We start from the raw sequence: 18,287 nt of genomic DNA on the forward strand, positions 1-18,287 counted from the left end.
ATACTGACTCCATTTCTGTGATCAAAGCACATGCTCTCGCAATACTGACTTTAAAAAAATGTTAAGAAATACTGTTGAGTTAAAGAAAGAATGCTTTGGCAGAACTTATCACTATCAAATACTGAAAAATATTGAAAAAAAAATGGAATGGTCCCTTTAATTTTCACAGCATAAACCAAACAGATATAACATGGTCTTTTGGAGCATCAGTTATTGGCTGATTTAGTCACTGTTGTTTTCAGTTGGTATAGTTTATGTTAGTCTAGAGGAAGGCACCCAGGATCGGAAGTCAGAAACTCTTGGGTTCTAATCCCATCTATGCCACTGTGGTAGGCCCCCATTCAATGCCCACTGAGTTCAGAGGAACAGGATCTGGCCCTGGCTGCCTTAGTAAACTCATTTAATCTTTCTGCCTCTGTTTCTCCATCTGTAAAATGGGGACGATAATACTAATTTACCTAACAATGTTGTGGATTAGTCACTGTTTGTACAGTTCTTTGAACTATGTACTATGTCCATGCCAAGTATTCTAGAGCAGCTCAGCATTATAAAAATCTGTCTTTATAGGAAAGGCCCACACAAGAGAGTGAATTGGAAGAAAGATGATAGCTAAGAGTTGCATCACTTTCAAGAGTATGAGCTTGTTCTGATATCATTGCCTTTTATTCTAATTCAGTCTGTGAGAAATCAAGCAGAGCCCCCTTGTAAGCCCTTCAGTCCAGTCTGGCATTGTGCTCATGATCTCCCCCCACCCCCTCCGCCCCGCCCCTGGCGCAAGTTTAACTGTCATTCTTTTAGTCAACTTCCCATCCATTTTTGAACATAGGAAATGCTACTATTGGAAGCACTTCAAGGGAAAGTTTCTGAATGACGTCATTACATAATGAGCTCGCAAGGCAGTCTAGAGAGTTCAAATATTCTACTTTATTCCCCCTCTAGGCCAACGAGCACTGCTGTAGCTTCAGCTGATCTTGGGCATCAGAGCAAGCTTCTAACAGAAATCTAATCTCCCTTACAGTAGTGTAAATCTGGAGCAAACCCCCTTGACTTTAGTGGAGTGATGCCAGATTTACACCCATGTACGTGAGATAATAATCTGCCCAAGCAGCTCTATAGTATGCACATAAAATGTTCACTGTCTTTTCCCAAAGAAACACCTGTGCCACACAGACTACAGGCTAGAAAGTAGTAGCGTACACACTAGCAGGTAATGAATTCTTTCATTTCATGGTTCCCAGTGAGTAAGGGCTTAATTTTATAGCAGATCTCTGGAGGGGCAGGAAGGAAGGGAAACAAGCATTAAGATAAGTGATCTTTTTCTTTCTGTAAAATTAGTATACCTTCTACTCTATTTTCCCTAAATGTTACTGAGACTCAACAAAACTATTATAAATGCAGCTTCACAAAAGCGACAAACATATTTCTCTGTGTGGCATAATCAAAGGGACTGCAAACCGTTACTCCTGAGAGTAATTCATTAATTTTAAGCCGATTCCTGAAGAGAGATTCAGGACTACTCTTGGCAGTGAGATTGTACAACATCAGGCCCTAAACTTCATTTATGGTTTTTTTACTATGCCTCCAAGACTGGCTCTTTATTTTAAACCAGCATCAAACATGTCTTTATCGCATCACATTCTTAAATTAAAATTGTATAAATGTTTCTTGTTTTGTTTTTTAAAAAGTGCTTAGGGACAATTTGATTTAAAAAAATATCAATTTTTGGTTAGGTCTAGTCAATGCAATTTAAGTACCAATAAACATTAGGTACTTAGAGATTTTGTCTGATTCTATGGTCTGTTCCCCCGTAATTAGTTATTTGCAGAAATGAATGTAATTTAAAATTAGTACAGCACCTTGAATTAAGCATTTCCAGAGCCTTCGCTTGAAAAACAATGATATTATGTAAACTTGGTTGCTATAGTAAAACTTCCCACTCTCTCTTGTTTTCCTGTTTTATACTGATACAAAGGTGATTTCATCAGACTGTGGGTATAAGGCCTTTGTTCTATTTGTTGAGTAATAATAACGTTATCTTTTCTAAAGCAATTAGGCAAGATTTTATGACAAAAGGTGAACATTATTAACAGCGTATTTTACATTTTAAGGAGGGGGTTTTAAAGGTATTTGGCTCTAAAATGGTTCCTACTCAGCCTTATGTTCTGCAAATACTGTCAACAGTCATCTGTAAGAAGTACAGTCACAATCCAGCAAACATTTACAACTGAATGTAGAGCTCAGTACCACGACTACAGTAGTTTTAGTGGCTTCACTGGGACCATGGCATGTAGGATGGGGCTCTAAAATCCCATTGTTAATTTATAGTTCTAATGAAAAGCATTACTGCTGAAGTGAAGGTCGTACTTGTGTGTACTGCTGCATACCTCCGTATGTATACACGTATGTGCATGTGTGTGTGTGCACGTGTGTGGGTGTACACGTGTGTGAGAGAGAGAGAATTTTTAAGAGCTCATTCTCTTTCACCCCTAGTCCTCCCATAACCCAGTTATTCATTAAGTCCTTTTATAACTGGCATATTCCCCACCAGCACAAGTAGCACGGAATGATCCTAGCAACAGAGTGAATGGAACAGCCGTTGCTTATCCGGGAGAGAAATCTAGGATTCTGCTTGCACTGGGCAGTTCCGATTTCCTACTAAGTAACAGCTGCTCTATTCACTGAGCAAAAAAAAAGCCTCTTTTCCAGACAGTGATGGAGAAGAAACATAGGATGGGACTTCATTATTGCTGGATTTGGGTATTAGTCCATTCCCAAGTGAAATGGAATAATATTATGGTGGCTGAGGTGGGAGGCAGTGCTTAATTTGTGCCAGGGTTTGCCATGGCTGAACCCCGGGATCTCTAGACTTGGCAGTTCATAGCCCCAGCACCTCTGGGCTTGCTGCATCAATCAGAATGTAAAAAAAAAAAAAAAAAAAAACTGCTTGAACCCAGCACCTAATTGCTTGAACCCTGGCACCTCTTTCAATACAAATTAAGCACTGATGGGAAGAGTTGTATATCTGGCTTTGTAAACTGGGCCATCCCTTCTCAACACGTGCAGAAGTCCCTGCCTCCCTTCAGAGGAGAGAAGCGGAGTTCCAGGATCACCTAGGATATGTTGTCTGCTTGGGATTCTGTGGGCTGTTTTGTGCAGTTGGGAGATTGACTGTTTGGGGGTGGATGTGGGGGAGGCGAGAGTGAGTGAGTAGCTAGTGAGCAGGGACTGAATTAAACCAGTAGGCGTGTAGGGTGAGGGGTTGAACTCATCAATGAAAGAACGGGCAAAGGTAGGAGGGAAAATATGGGATGGAATCAAAAGGGGAAGATGGCGGGGGGGGGGAGAGAAACATTAGAAAAGAACATGGACCCAACCAGACTTTTTTTTGGGGGGGAGGGGGGGTACAAGATGCAAATAGGATCGGGGATTTTAGTTCAAGTGTTTACCTCTACTGTTAAACTACCAAGATGTCTGTGTAGCCCACCTGATTGGCTAGACAGACATGACTAATGTAACTTCCACCCTCCCTTCACCTCATTCTGTTTTCATCATTTGTTGCTGTTATTGGCTGTATCTTACCTTATTCTTAAATTGTGCGCTCTTTTGGACAGGGCATTCCATGGGTGTTTTTGGTTTGTGAAATATGTTTTACGCACCTGGGTGCTCAGAAATAAGTTACACTACTATGGCTATACATAAAAATCTATCTTTACGTAAGACTGCTATTTCCAACAGACAAAGTCCACTATAACAAGGCAACTGCAGCGAAAAGTGCAAAAACTGCAAGACATTCTAAGCAAAAGCTACACCCTTTTCCCTTGGTTAGTTTTCTAAGAGAGGATCTCACTTTAATTTTTCCTGAACTCCCCTTTCCAAATTAAAACCTGTTGGTGCTGAGACTCCTGGTACTGGAGATGGTCAACATTTGGGATTCCCATCTCATGGCAAATTTTGAGATTTTAAAATTTTGTTTCATCCCTGATCAGGGGAAAAAAAGTCAAAACACTGGAGTTTTTCATGGATATTTCATTTGAACTTTTTAAAAATGGTTTAGTTTTACTGGCTGTCAAAAGCTTTATCTTTGATGAGGGCGAAACATTTTGTTTTAATTTATCATTATGTCATTTATATTATAATTCGTAACATAAAATTGGAAACAACAGAGTGGAACTGAGATAGAAATGAAATATTTTGATAATTTCCCATTAAACATTTTGACAAAATCCCACAAAAGTTTCAGTTTCAACAAATCAGCATTTTCCATCAAGAAATTGTCGGCCAGCTCTGATGGGCACATTTTGGGGTCTCACTAAATAATAAAATGTGCATGTATCAACTTTGCACAGAAAAGTCTCTCTGCATGATTCACTTGAACAGCACTGCAGGGGAAAACCAGACATTGCTGCTGCAGTTCAGGGACAGCTCGTATCTGTGATTTTTAAGGGAGTTATATAACTCTCCCATTAAAATTAAATGTGGGCTGAAATGCTGCAGACAAGTTCCCAAGCTCTAGAGTGAGCTTTTCCTCACATTTTGGTTGAAAATACATCAGTCATGTTTAGTTAGGAAAAGGCTAAAATAAAACCAAAGGTCTTTTATAGATGAAACGAGGTCGGTAAGAATGAATATATAAAATCTTAGATTTTCTGATCACTCGCAGAATTAGATGGGCTATTAGATAGGGTGGGATCTGAGTTACCCAGGAAAGAATTTTCTGTAGTATCTGGCTGATGAACCTTCCCCATATGCTCAGGGTTTAGCTGATCGCCATATTTGGGGTCGGGAAGGAATTTTCCTCCAGAGCAGATTGGAAGAGGCCGTGGAGGTTTTCGCCTTCCTCTGTAGCATGGGGCACGGGTCACTTGCTGGAGGATTCTCTGCTCCTTGAAGTCTTTAAACTACGATTTGAGGACTTCAATAGCACAGATATAGGTGTGAGGTTTTTTGTAGGAGTGGTGGGTGAAATTCTGTGGCCTGCGTTGTGCAGGAGGTCAGACTAGATGATCATAATGGTCCCTTCTGACCTAAATATCTATGAATCTATGCATTTCCTTTCTACAGGGGCCTGATACTGCATATGCAGACTGAGCGTGGCTGCTGGATCAGGCCTTAAATTCAGTAACATAACATCCACATCTCTTTATAATGTGTGCAGCTATTCACCTGTGCAAGTGGCATCGTTGTCTTAATGGTCTCTGTCAGGTTGCTGCAGCTTTATCCTCTCTTCTCAATTAGTTAGGTGGGATAAGAAGTTTCCACACCCTTTATTTCTTCCTCCAGTTATCCCCATTTCTATTCAGCAGTGGCAGGCTATTGTCTACCACTATGCTGAAAGACTTTTCTTGAACATGACATGCTGATTTGCTATCATGGGAACGTTCCAGAATGTGCAGTATTTACTCCTCACCCACCTCAAGGTCAGACAAGGCAGCTCAGGGGTGCAACCACCAACTAGTGGCTGAATGGGAGAAGCTGTCCCTAGAATGCTTCTGAAATTTTGGAGGGCAGCCAGGGGGCTAGGGCTGAAATAATAAGAGTTATGCATGCACTCAAGTATCCTCTCTCTAAGAGAGGCAATTGCTGAATGACTCAGAAGATGATAGGGTTACCATATTTGAACATTCAAAAAAAAAAGAGGATACTCCATGGCGGGGAGGGGGGGTATTTGCTTACGCCCCCCCTCTCCTGGCCCAGCCCCCACTCCAGCCCTTCCCCAAAGTCCCTGCCCCTCCCTGCCCCATTGGACCCCTTCCCCAAATCCCACCCAGGCCCCGCCTCTTCCCCTGAGTGTGCCGCATTTACCCCTCCTCCCCCCCCCCCGCAAGCGCTGGGAGCTCCATCCTCAGTGTTTAGCGGTCCCACTTCTTTCTTTGTTTTCTTCTTCTTTATATGGCTACAGAATCTTTTACTATTGGTTTTAATTCCCTTTGCAAGGTCCAACTCTACTTGACTTTTAGCCTTTCTCACTTTATCCCTAAATGTTCTGACCTCAATAAGGTAGCTTTCCTTGCTGATCCCTCCCATTTTCCACTCCCTATATGCTTTCTTCTTTTTCTTAATCACCCCTCTGAGATGCTTGCTCATCCAGCTTGGTCTACAACTCCTGCCTATGAATTTTTCCCCCTTTCTTGGGATGCAGGCTTCCGATAGCTTCTGCAGCTTCGACTTGAACATTCACTCTCTTTCTTGAATGATCAACTCTTCTTTGGGGAAAAATAATAATGGCAAAATCCCGGATGTTTTTAGATATTTAAAAAGTCCTCCCGGATGGCAATTTAAGAACCAAAACGCTGGACATGTCCAGGAAAATACAGACATATGGTAACCCTAGAAGATTAAAAAGTATGATAGCGACTACAGGCATATATATTTAAATAGAAAAGGTGCCCATGCCCTTGGATCACAAAGTCGAATGGGGACTAAAACTGAAAGTTATTGCCAGGGCTAGATAGTGATGTGTTTAGCGGACATCCCAGGTATTTTGCATGTAGAAATAAACAAAACTTGAACTTGGTTACACTGAAATGCAAGCAGCAAGTCAAATGGCTACGTCCTTGCAAAGCAGCTAGTGACCCACTCAAGAGTCTCTCAATCTCTTCAGCACACTGGAAGGTTCACAGACCAAGATACTCTTCCACAAGCACAAGACTCAGAGAACAAACCGTGTAATCCAAACAATGTGGTTTTTAGGTTTCCTATTTTATGAATGAGGTGGAAATTGTATACATAATGGGCAAGCAAAAAACCTGTGAGCCCCGGCTTTTCCAAAGTGTGTACCGTGAGTTCACAGAATTAGTGGAACGTCAAATATCAGACCTTTAAATGGTCACCAGACAAACAAAGCCATTTACTATATGTTATTCATATACTGAGCCAGTTCCTGGATAGTCATTCTCAGTAAACACCAATTAAAAAAAATAAGATGTGGCTGATCCTCCCAAATTCAGATCCAGATCCCAGCTTTTCCAACACTTGGGAGTGCTCAGATATGGGGTTTCAATCATTCCTACTCTATCTAATAGAGATAGGTAACCTTGGCACAATGTTTAGCTTGCCAAGGACAGCATTCAAATGAGCTTAACTGAGACTTTTGCTTTAGCTGCAGGATAAAATAAGCAAAAGCAAAACAAAAAGCCGGGGTTTATTTTGCCACGACAATAGCGTTAGAGGAAAATTCCAGTTTTGATTTCCTCTGTGGGAATGCCAGCAGTCCTGTTTCATAAACTCTAGTGATTCATCACTATCCCAGGCAGCCAATCATTCGACAGGTCAAGTAGAAATGGGCTGTAGTGCCAGCAGCTCATGCTGCCCTGATAATGCATGTCATTCCCGGCATGCGACATGCTTTCTCAACAGCTGCCATTTTCAGTTACCTTTTATATGGCTGACATACAAGTAAATGTGTTGGAAGCAGTAAAACAATCATAGGAAAGCAAAGATAAATAGCACCTGTACTAGATAATCTCTGACGACATTAGAGAGAGGAGAATGATATGTTTTGAGAAAGAATTTCTGCCTTTCAAAACAACACTTTACTAGTGGGTTGGTTTTTTTTGACAGTGTGTTCAAACAAACCCAGGGATTCATTTGGACTGTAATCGTAACATATATGACCGTGGGGGGGGGGGGAGGGAAACAAACTTCTCACCATCCACTTATGAGAAAAGCTTTTATATATCTAAGTTCTTCTCGAATTCAGTGATGTTCACTTTAAGAAACACAATTGTTATGTGAAGTGTAGGAACCCCAAAACACTCATGAACAACATTTTCTTTTTCCCTTTCAGCCTTTATTCCATATCACGTAACTTAAATTCACAAATTGGTAATTTAATAACTGTCCTTTTAATTAAGAGAAGCTGAATACCTTTCTGCAGAACAAATGTGACTGGTATCTTAGAGGGCAGAGCAGTCAAAAAGCAATGATTTTTTAAAGTTGCTTCACCACGCAGTAAAAAGACACAAATAATAAACTGGTAAAGGGATACCCAATAAAGTTGCTGAAACAAGATTTCAGACATATAGTGTTATCTATATTAATGTATAGGTAATCTACAAATGAATGTTACACTGAGACTTTCTGGTTACTCAAAAGGCGTTCAATTAGAAACTATTACAGAAAGCTCTTCAAGAGAGATTCAGTTGCCTCTTCTCATTTCCTCTACAGACATAAAAATGCAAAACATCTATGTTTTCTTATTTGAAAGAACCGGCCCCTCAAATGCCAAATGAAAGCCACTCTGCTCTTGATATAAAGTCCTCTTAGGCATCTTGCTTTCAGATTTCATCAACTTAGGAGTTTTCAGGGCTGTAAGCAATGAACTTTCCATCAGCAGCATCTTCAGCTAATTAACCCTCCTGATTACAATAATTAGTATTGATTCACTCCTGAATGACTTCTTAAGTATCCAAGCACGATCTACACTTGCCGTAAAAGTCCTAGATATGAATATTAACTGAATGTTGTCCTTTGTTTTTCAGCCACAAAGGTATAGTTTGCAATCTTACATACTTAAATTTGATAACAGAAACACTTCAGTTTTGTTTTAATTTAACAAAGGGAATATTAGCACATTGATGTTAGAGATAGTAATTCATGAATCTGAAGAAAATATAGACAAAGACTACAAACTAATAAGTAAATACATTACAGCTACCGTCTTCTTACAGCACTCTGATCAGGCATTTCCCAGGTTCACACACAAGCTTGTCTTGCTCTGCTAGGTTGGTCTAAGAACTATAATTCCTTCTAGCATTACACTTGGTCATTGCAGGAACAAACAACTACTTACTGCAGGGTGTGAATTAGCTATCTTGTCACTGTTCCGGGAAGACATGTTGACAAGTTTACCAATTTCTGGGTGCCACATTGCTCTTTGAATCTCACCCATTCACAACCAGTTAAAGGTAAAGACACCTGAAGTATTATTGCCAGAGACCTCCAACCTGCAAATTCTTCTGAAACAAGAACCTGTTTCACAATCTTAACTGTTAAAATAATTAAATAAAAGACTGAAAGAGCAATGATCCAGTAAATATCCACAGAAGAATAAGGATAATATTTTAGGAGTTTTGTTTGTATTGTAAGTTTCAATTTTAATGTGAATAAAGTGTTATATGATACCATTGGCGTATACTGGACAAGATGAACACTGACTGTATAGAATATTTTCCTCTGCGTTTTATCAGTTAGCCTAATCTCAAAATATGCAAAGCAACATACTAGTGGCAGTATGGTATGAACTCATTGTGAGGTCTGGGTTTAGAAACAGGTTTGGTAATCGAGATTCCTCAACAAAGGAAGCTGGGTATGTTGTACAGGTGACATGTTAGTGACTGATAAAGTTGAAGAATTGCCATTCTGTCATTAGCACCCAGCTTTGGTGATTATTAAAGGGGTATTTACATTAAATCTGGAGCAAGCTACCACATACTTTCTTGCCTGATAATCACAAGGGACCATGATAAGAGCAGCTTCTAGAATGCATTGCATAAGGGAGGGTAACTCGACAAAAGATACCTCACCCCAGCTGCACGGTCCTGGGCAGAAAAGAACTGGCCATGTAGGGACTAGTTAACACTTCTCTGGAAGGAAAAAGTTCTTCTAAGGTACAGAAAAAAAAAGAGTGACTATAGCAGGCTTTGAGCATGATCTCATTATGTTAAACACCATGCTTAACTTTTATGGTGGTTGATTGAAAAATATGTCCTGCAAGCAAAAGTTTTCAATGTTATAACCTCTATTTAAGTTAAACACATGCACTTTTTATGACTTGTCATTTTATCTTTTTATTTACCAAAAGAGTTATAAGTTCACCTTGTTTTCTCTCTAAATGGGAGGGGGGGGACACAAAAACAACCCACCATAAGCACAAGGCACTCTGAATGGCTCCAGTAAAACAATTTTATTTAAATGTATGCTGCTAAGAGCTCTCTCTCAGCAATATATCCTTATTTGTTAAGAGATCATTTACTCTCCTCTAAACATCGGTATGATTTCATAAAACTAACACAAGGGAATGCAGTAAACAAAAACAAGCCCTGTAAAGAAACTGTTCTCAACAAAAGCCAAACAACACAGCTCCGTATCAATCGTTTCTATTATTAAGTCCACATTTTTATTATATTAACAAGGCCAGTGATCTAGTTAATTAAGCTGTAAACTATTTAAAGACTTCAAGAGTTGTGGAAACTCCAGGCTTTTGACAACACAATATCCCATTTAAGATATGTGCAGTTGTCCTGATAAATGATTTAAAGATTTTGGAAAGCTTGGTAAACGAGTTTCTTTTCATAACACTGTATTTTACGAGACTATAAGAGTACGTCCAATCCATAAACAAAAATTTCTTCAACACTCTAATCATAAACAAGGTCTTTCTAAATAGATGGATAATTCAAGAAATGTCATATGTATTAATTTGTTAGATTTTAGGACAGGAACCATCCATGTAAATTATTCTGCTTGACCTTAAAAATCCTAATGTAATAGGAGCAGTTGGATTACAAAAATGGAAAATGGTATGTATCTCTGTCTGCTTTGTAGCTAGTTTTCATTGCCAAAACAAATTTTAAAACAGTGAGCATCAACGTAACAGTCAAAGTTAAAATGATCAGACATAAAATATTGTAAACACATGTCCAGTAGCCTTGTATTTGCCAGATGGACATCAGTTTTGTAAGCATTCAGAATCAGTAAGTTTTCTCTCTACAGTTAAAGGAGAAGATAGCAATAAATCTTCAACTTAATGCAACAGACATAATTACACAATGCAAACCCCCCACTATTAACAGTGGATATCAAATTTTAAAAACCCATAAACAAGTAATACTACAACATTTCTTACTATACAGTCTATACAAATAAAAAAATAAAAAATATGGGCTAAGAAAAAAAAAAAAGCCCCAGACATGCATTAAGCTAGTTTGACAGCTCTATTGTTCAGCTGTCCCATTGTCAGACCAAAAGATGCATTCAATGCTACAATGTCTGCTAGCAAACAAACAAAAGACTACATTTTTCAAAGCAGGGTGCCAATTCTAGCATAATTCTGTCTCTCTCCCTCTGAGATAGGTAGCCGCCTCTTGCTCTCCACTACACTATGGTACGTTAAGAATACACACGCATATGTACATGTTTTCACACACATTTTTTGAACAGCTTCAAGTGATCGGGACGAGGTAGAGCGTTAATGGCTATTTATGGAGACTACGTGAAAATTAAAAGTGGTATTTAGGGCACTAGCTCTAATATGGAGTCTCTTTCCATGTTTATTCCATACCCAATGCAGAATAATGAATCAGGCAAAAATATTGCAAAGGAGATGATAAAAGAAGAACCAGCTTTCAGATGTTTTTATATTTGTTGCCTGCTTTTCTTAATACATCGGTCATCAGACACGTTAAATCCAATTGTAACTCGTGGAAATGCTGCTTGCACACAGCAATGCCTCTCTGTCTTTTTTTTTTTTAATTTTTAAATAGGGAAACTACTTAATACAGAGCATGATTATAGTCGCAGCGGGCCCAGGCAACTAGAAAGCACACATTAAACAAAGGAGACAACATACCTTAAAAGCAGCTCCTCATTTCTCATAGTAACAGCGGATTTGGGACAGCGCATGCTTTCTGCACCGATATTCTCAACAAAAGCCAGTTCAGAAGTGCGCTCAAACATCAATGCCACAGTTGCTACTCACTAATGGCTACTCTTTCTCTCTCTAGTCAGACGCTGAGTGGTGGAGCAAAGGGGCCCCTGCAGATTCACTAAGCAGAAATAATCCTCTCTGACAAGTTATGTTGTCTGGGCATATTTTACATTAATGCACTCTGCTGCCTATAGGGGTCTTGTTTGCGTTCACTATTGCCTGGCTGGTGTTAGCTCTCCTGATTACCATCAACAAAATTAGTAACCTCCCCCCCCTTCAAAAATTAATTAATGAGTTTCCTATTCTGTTTGGTGAAATGAAAATATGAAATGCATCTTTTGTTTGCCTTGTGAATTATCAATACTGCAGCACATGGAGGCTGTGGCTGGATAGGCTTGTGTGCTTTAAGGGATTTTGCTTAGGATCTCGTTCTGGGGTTTTGGATTCACAGCAGGATTTCTCTCTCTCCCTCTTACCCCCCCCCCCCCGCCCTGTTTGAGTCTGAGTGGCTTTACAGCACCCACTAGCCCTGATCAGAGAAACGGAGGATTGTTGATTTGAGAGTTTAGGGACCTTTTGAGAGTTTTCAGTTTGCCTTTACCATTTGCCTTAGCAAATGACCTAGTTCAGCCTCACCGGTGGCTATGCGGATGTGCGGCTTTTACAGACATCTCTGCACAGCCATTAGGGGTTGCATTACTATTTATTCACTTTCAATCTGTGAAAGAGACCACAGAGTCACATCTGTAAAGCAATTTGGGCCAAAAGCTATTCCCATTGAAGCCAATGGGACCCTCGCCATTGAGTTCAATAGAAACAGTGGCCCTTAATCACAAGTTTCCAATGGGGTCAAAATGAAGTGTACTTTCACATCTGGGCTCATTCATGCCATTCAAACCTCTATACCTCATCTCTATCTCATGTATTTAAGGTCTAAACCAGATATGTAGATACGTGGGCTCCCCCCTGCTAAAACACCAAGAGACTGATGCTCATTCACTCTGTGGCCTCTTTACACCACTCTAACAGTGTAAATAGATCTCGAAGTGGGCACCAATTCCATGAGGTCCCCTTTATGCTACCAGAGTGGTGCAAAGAGCAATCGGGGTAAATGAGAATCAGGCCTCAAATGCAGAATTATTTGAAGGGCTGGAGTGTATGCCTTGCACACTAAGCTACAGACAGATTGAATCTCAAACTTTCCCAAAATTCAGGTGTGTCTTGATTTAGAATTTTTCCTGGGAGTCCCCCTTTTTATACCACACATCGGTATCTTATATGGACTACTCATTAGTGTATCCCTGTTTGCAGCTGAACATAATTTCACAGCTGGAGGATTCCCTTACTGAATGTTGGTGTTACTGGTTGGGTTTGGTCTCATTGGTGGGTGGGAGAGGAGATTGGGGGGCTCTGGGGAAGCAGTCACCAACCCAGCAAATATGATGGTGGGTTCTCACCTTCAGTGAAAGGAAAACATGATATTATGGCGGGCAAAGGTTTGTCCTTAGATTTGTACATAGGGCTAGTCTACAGGGGAAGTTACTGCACAGCAAGCTGGGGTGCTGTAGATTCATCCCTGGCTTGTCAGGCAGTAACTTGCTGTGAAGAAAAGCCCTTACACCTTGTAAACTCGTTGTGGCAGCGACCGTCTTTTTTGTTCTGTGTTTGCACAAAGGGATCCTGTCTATGACTGAGGCTTGTAGGTACTACTGCAAAACAAATAGTGCATTTTCATTGTTAAAAGTACATACTCCAAAGTGCACTCGAAGGCATTGCATTTAGCTTTCACTGAAAATCAATGCAGCAGTCATGAGAATTGGCTGGGACAAAGCTGTGCTACCATGACAAGTCCTGCAACTCAAACCCCAAATACTAAATCCTAAAACCCTAGCTCCAGTACTGCCATTTCAGGCTTTGGTGACTGGTGCTTTAGATTCACTGGCACCCTAGATTCTCTCTCTCCCTCCCTGGACATGAAGTTCTGAGTTCTGTACTGGTGCACGAATGCTTTCCATCTCCAAATCACTTTTGCCTGCTGTAACCTGCCATGGCAATTGGGTTGGTCCAGACCAGTTTCAGATTCATAAGATCGATGTTTGGAGGACTACAAGCTCCAGGGTATGTGAGAGAATGCACAGCTGAATGCGGAGTGTCAGGATAAACTACTACAACTGTCCAAAAACATGGGAGGAATCACCATCTTAAGAAAGTACAATGGTTTCTTTTCAGGACAGATTAAAATGGCTTCTGTAGAGTCCTTTGGGCCTAGTTATGGAATCAACGCAGCTTGCGTTGGGTAGCTGACTGAACCTGGTGTTGGGAAATCCTTGATCAATTCTGCTCCTACATGGAAGGAAAAGTAGCAGTTATGGGAAATGAAGTCTAAGGATTTTGAACTCATCCACAGTGTAAAGAAAGCAAAGCAAAAACCACTAAGTGGTAAAACTAAAAGACAAAAACAACCCATTTTTCTATCATACAAAATGAAATGACTGACTTAGCGACATCTGCAGTGAGATCACAGCTGCTGAGGATAAGTGGGAATGTGTGATGCCTATTACCTTTCCACTGCAGGACGTACTAAACAGGAGTGCCTTTAAAATAATATAGCATTAAGGGAAGATTAAACCACATGCACTGGGCTATCTGATTTCTGTCAGGATGAAATCCCAGGTATAGAATTTAAGGTAAATACAGCACTTAGCATCAGATCACAAATATGTAACTTCTACATATATACTGTAGATTCTTGTACACACTGTAGATTCTTATATACAAACATATGCAGTGGTAGCCATTAAAAGCTTTAAAATTCCTTTAGCTAGTATTTAATGCAACTACAGGACTCCTAGAAATTATGTAAGCATTTCCCATACTAATTATACTGTCCTGCATAAACTGAATGTTGTGGCAATGTTAATTACTTGCAAAGGCTTCATGGCGACCAGCATAAAGTCAGTGGAGCAAGAATGATTTATACCAGCTGAGAGACTGGCCTATATTCTGTAACTTCCCCTTGGATTACTTTTAATCATTCAGATTGCTCAAGAAAACAACAGAATTATCATATATCCAAAACAAACTGTGCTACTGCCCTATAAAGGGGCAATAGCATGTGATGGGCACCAGTCTACATCTGATCACATACAGAGGAAAGATGGTCCAGTGGTTAGAACATCAGCCTAGGATTTAGGACATCAGGATTCAAGTCCCAGTTCCACCACAAATTGCCCTTGTGATCTTGAGCAAGTCACTTAGCTTCTCTGTGCCTCAGTTTCCCACACGTAAAATGAGGAAAATAGCAGCACTGTCCTATCTCAACAGGGTGTATTAAGGTAGGGCATTAAAGATTGTGAAGTCCTCAGCGACTACAACAATGGACTAATCCGTATCAGTGCCTAAGATAGACAGAACATTATCTAACACCTTCCCACAAGAGGAACCTACAACTTCAACCAAGGCCAGATTGTGCGCTGTCATTTACTCCTGTGCAAAATGAACGCAATGATACTGTAAAAAGCTACAGTTCTGATGCGATAACATTTTACACCCACTTTGCACTAGTTGAAGTGATTATGCAAGGTTTCAGGCAGCAGATAATCAACATCCCACTCAAAAGAGTAACATGGCTGTCCTTTCTGGCATCTCTCTTGGGAGAGGAGCTGGATGGTTCACCCGGGTTCTATCACCATCAAGAGCAGCCAGCTGCTTCCTCCGAAGTCTCCCACTAACGAGAGACACTCCGACGGCCTGAAGTCAATACGAATTTCAGAGTAGAGCTGGCTGAACATTTTTGGTATAAAAAAAATAAAGATTTGGGATGACTAAAACATTTCAGATATTTTGCCAAATTGTTTTGGTTGTAAAAAAGCATTTCAGTTGGGGGTGGGGGTGTTGTTATTTTTTCAATTCAAAATCTAAATGAAATGTTTCATTTGACGCAAAAACAACAAAACAAAACGTTCTCTCTCCAGCATTTTGGTTTGCCAAAATCTCTTCGGAAAATTTTGTGTTTTGAATTCACCTGAAGCTATTTTTCCCCCTAATTTTTTGGGACTGCCATAAAACTGAAAAACCTCCTATTTGCACCACTGTACTTCAGAGCAGAGGGACTGATTCTGCTAGCACTGAACTCAGTGGGATTTTTTGGTACGTTCTCACTGGGAGAGGAACCACAATGTTTTCTTTATGTGCCATTATTTAAAAAAAAATCCAAATCATAAACAATGGGAGGCAACATGGCCCAGTAGATAGGACAATGAGCTGGAAGTCATGAGACCTGCACTCTTTTCCTGGCTCTGCAACTGACCTGTGTGTGACCTTGGGCAAATCAATTTGCCTCTCAATGCCTCAGTTTCCCCCCCATATTTTGTTTATACAGTTCATTTCAGTTGTAAGCTTCATGGTACATGGACTGTCTCTTCCTGTATGTTTCTACAGAACCCAGCAGAATGGGGCCCTGATCTCAGAAGTGGGTATTCACCCACAAAAGCTTATGCTCCAATACGTCTGTTAGTCTATAAGGTGCCACAGGACTCTGACGCTTTTACAGACCCAGACTAACACGGCTACCCCTCTGATACTTGAGAAAAATGTACTGGTACATTGTGCAAACTATACATGCCTGCAGTTGCTAGGGTTGCCATCTTTGTGCTAAGATGAAACACCCCAGCTGAAGAAGGCATATTTTCAAACTCCTGTGGTAAAAATGAAGCAAAGGGAGAGAGGACCATGGTCCTCTAGTGTAAAAACACAGGATAGAGGAATGGAACTTCCCAGTGTCAGATTTGGCATTAACTTTTCAGGGCCTTGGGCAAGAGTTTTAGCTTCTCTGTCTACTTTTCCGATCTAAAAAATGGAAGTGACAATATTTAATGAGCTGCAAAATGCAGGTCAGACTGAGTGATGAAGAGATTTTTGCTAGCATTACTGTATGTGTATGAGCTTCACATGGGGTGTGGTGAAGATTAAATAATGTACGAAAAGCACTTGGGAGATGTAAAGTGCTGTGTAAATGATAAGAATAATTATTAAGGCAGTAAGAGAAGATGATTTGTTTTAAGTTTCCTACCACAGCTGGTGCCAATGGTCCTGCTGCAGCTCTTCCTCTCTGTTTGTGAGAAGAAGCATTCTCCCATTCGACAGAGCTGACGCAGTGCATCTCAGCAGCTGGAGGACAGAGGCTCCAGAAGGAACTAAAAAAAGGTTTCTTAAATCATGTGCTTCAGTACTCCTTTTGCACCAGTTTAAAAAAATAAGGTGAAGTCATGGCAAATCACCATTTTGAACATGATAAATCAGCACATTTTAAAGAAAATTCTTGACTTGAAACAGATAACTGGCTATGTTGTGATTTCAGACATGCCCCCCTCTGCAAAGAAACAATTTATTTGGAAGGGTCTACATATCATAATAGCATCCAACCAGCAGCTAAAAAAAATGTAGAAGAAAGCAGATCAAAGGCACAGAGAGAAATAGCTAGGACAAACAGAGATACATCTGAGAGATGACAACTTCCAGTTACAGCCTGTGACTTAAAATAGAAAATAAACTAAACTGTCTTTGATATAAATAGAACACTGCACATCCTAAAGTAGGGTATCTTTATTTTTAACTGGTTGCAGCTCCTATGTCGCCACCTCTGGCTCTGCCATGTATGATATCGTAAACCATATGACATCACATGATCAGTGAACTTACATATGTATTTATTTACATTCAGGTAAATACTTTATACTTGCTGGAATGGATGGCACACATGCAGGCAATAACATGTATGAGAATTTTATGATTTCTCATCAGTTTAGATTAAAATTAGAAATAAAACAATAATACAGTTTACTCTTCTATTGTTCCTGTAATCCAGAATGATCATTCTCTCTCTCTTACTATGCTAGTGCCAAAGGACCAACTAAGAATGAAGCCCCATTGCACTAGGTGCTGTGCAAACTAGTAGACAGTCCCTGCCCTGAAGAGCTTACAGTACGAATAGGCAAGGGTGAGGGAAGGGATATAATGCACAAGCAGAGTGAACAATGTGATGGAAGCAAATGATATGTTAGCTCCAGAAATCTACATACAAATGAAAAAGATTGAAGGCAAACTCCTACTGACTGGGGGAAGCTGATGGCTAGCTGAGGACACTTGAATAAATGACTGCTAGAATTGTAGGATATAAGACTTTGAGGGAGGAAGATGAAAATTTTCAGACATATATTACATACTATACATGCACTAAAAGACTAAAAGAAAAGGAAAATGATCTATTTCTATACACAGTTACCATAAAACAAAACTGATTAAGAACTACAAGAAAAACTGTAAAAATTTCATAATCAAGCAACTATAAACCCTTGTTTCAGTAGCTTTCATCTTTGACTAATTAATTGCACTACATGCTATAAAATAATCATCACTCACTTTTGCAATTCTTTAAATGCTGTACATTTTTTTAAAGCATTAGGATTGATTAAATAAAAAATTGCCTGTTATATAAATCTTCAGTTTGATTTCAAGTGCCTCTCTCCTGCTATCATATAGTTAATATTTTTGCCCAAACCTAAATTTGGCTAGTATTTTCAAAAGTGGCTAATGATTTTGAACGCCTCCATATTTTTTGGTGCTCAACTTGAGTCATATT

The 18,287-nt window shown here is 39.9% G+C and overlaps 1 protein-coding gene across 14 annotated transcripts in view; it reads right to left on the reverse strand.

The window, feature by feature from the left end:
- CELF2 (CUGBP Elav-like family member 2) overlaps nucleotides 1–18,287 on the reverse strand; it is a 701,166-nt gene that overhangs the window by 305,292 nt on the left and 377,587 nt on the right. For 2 of the 14 annotated variants that reach the window (XM_084628165.1, XM_084628164.1), the window contains exon 1: nucleotides 11,570–11,746. The exons of 7 other annotated variants lie outside the window; for them this stretch is intronic. In XM_084628165.1, the coding sequence (XP_084484291.1) occupies nucleotides 11,570–11,676 (107 nt within the window). In that variant the 5' untranslated portion in view covers nucleotides 11,677–11,746. Of the gene's footprint in view, nucleotides 1–11,569; nucleotides 11,751–18,287 lie in introns of those variants that run through there. 5 more of the 14 variants (XM_084628163.1, XM_084628173.1, XM_084628175.1 and 2 more) reach the window with 5 other exon arrangements.

The sequence above is a fragment of the Lepidochelys olivacea genome (assembly GCF_965140295.1).
Source record: "Lepidochelys olivacea isolate rLepOli2 genome assembly, chromosome: 1".
NCBI lineage: Eukaryota > Metazoa > Chordata > Testudines > Cheloniidae > Lepidochelys > Lepidochelys olivacea.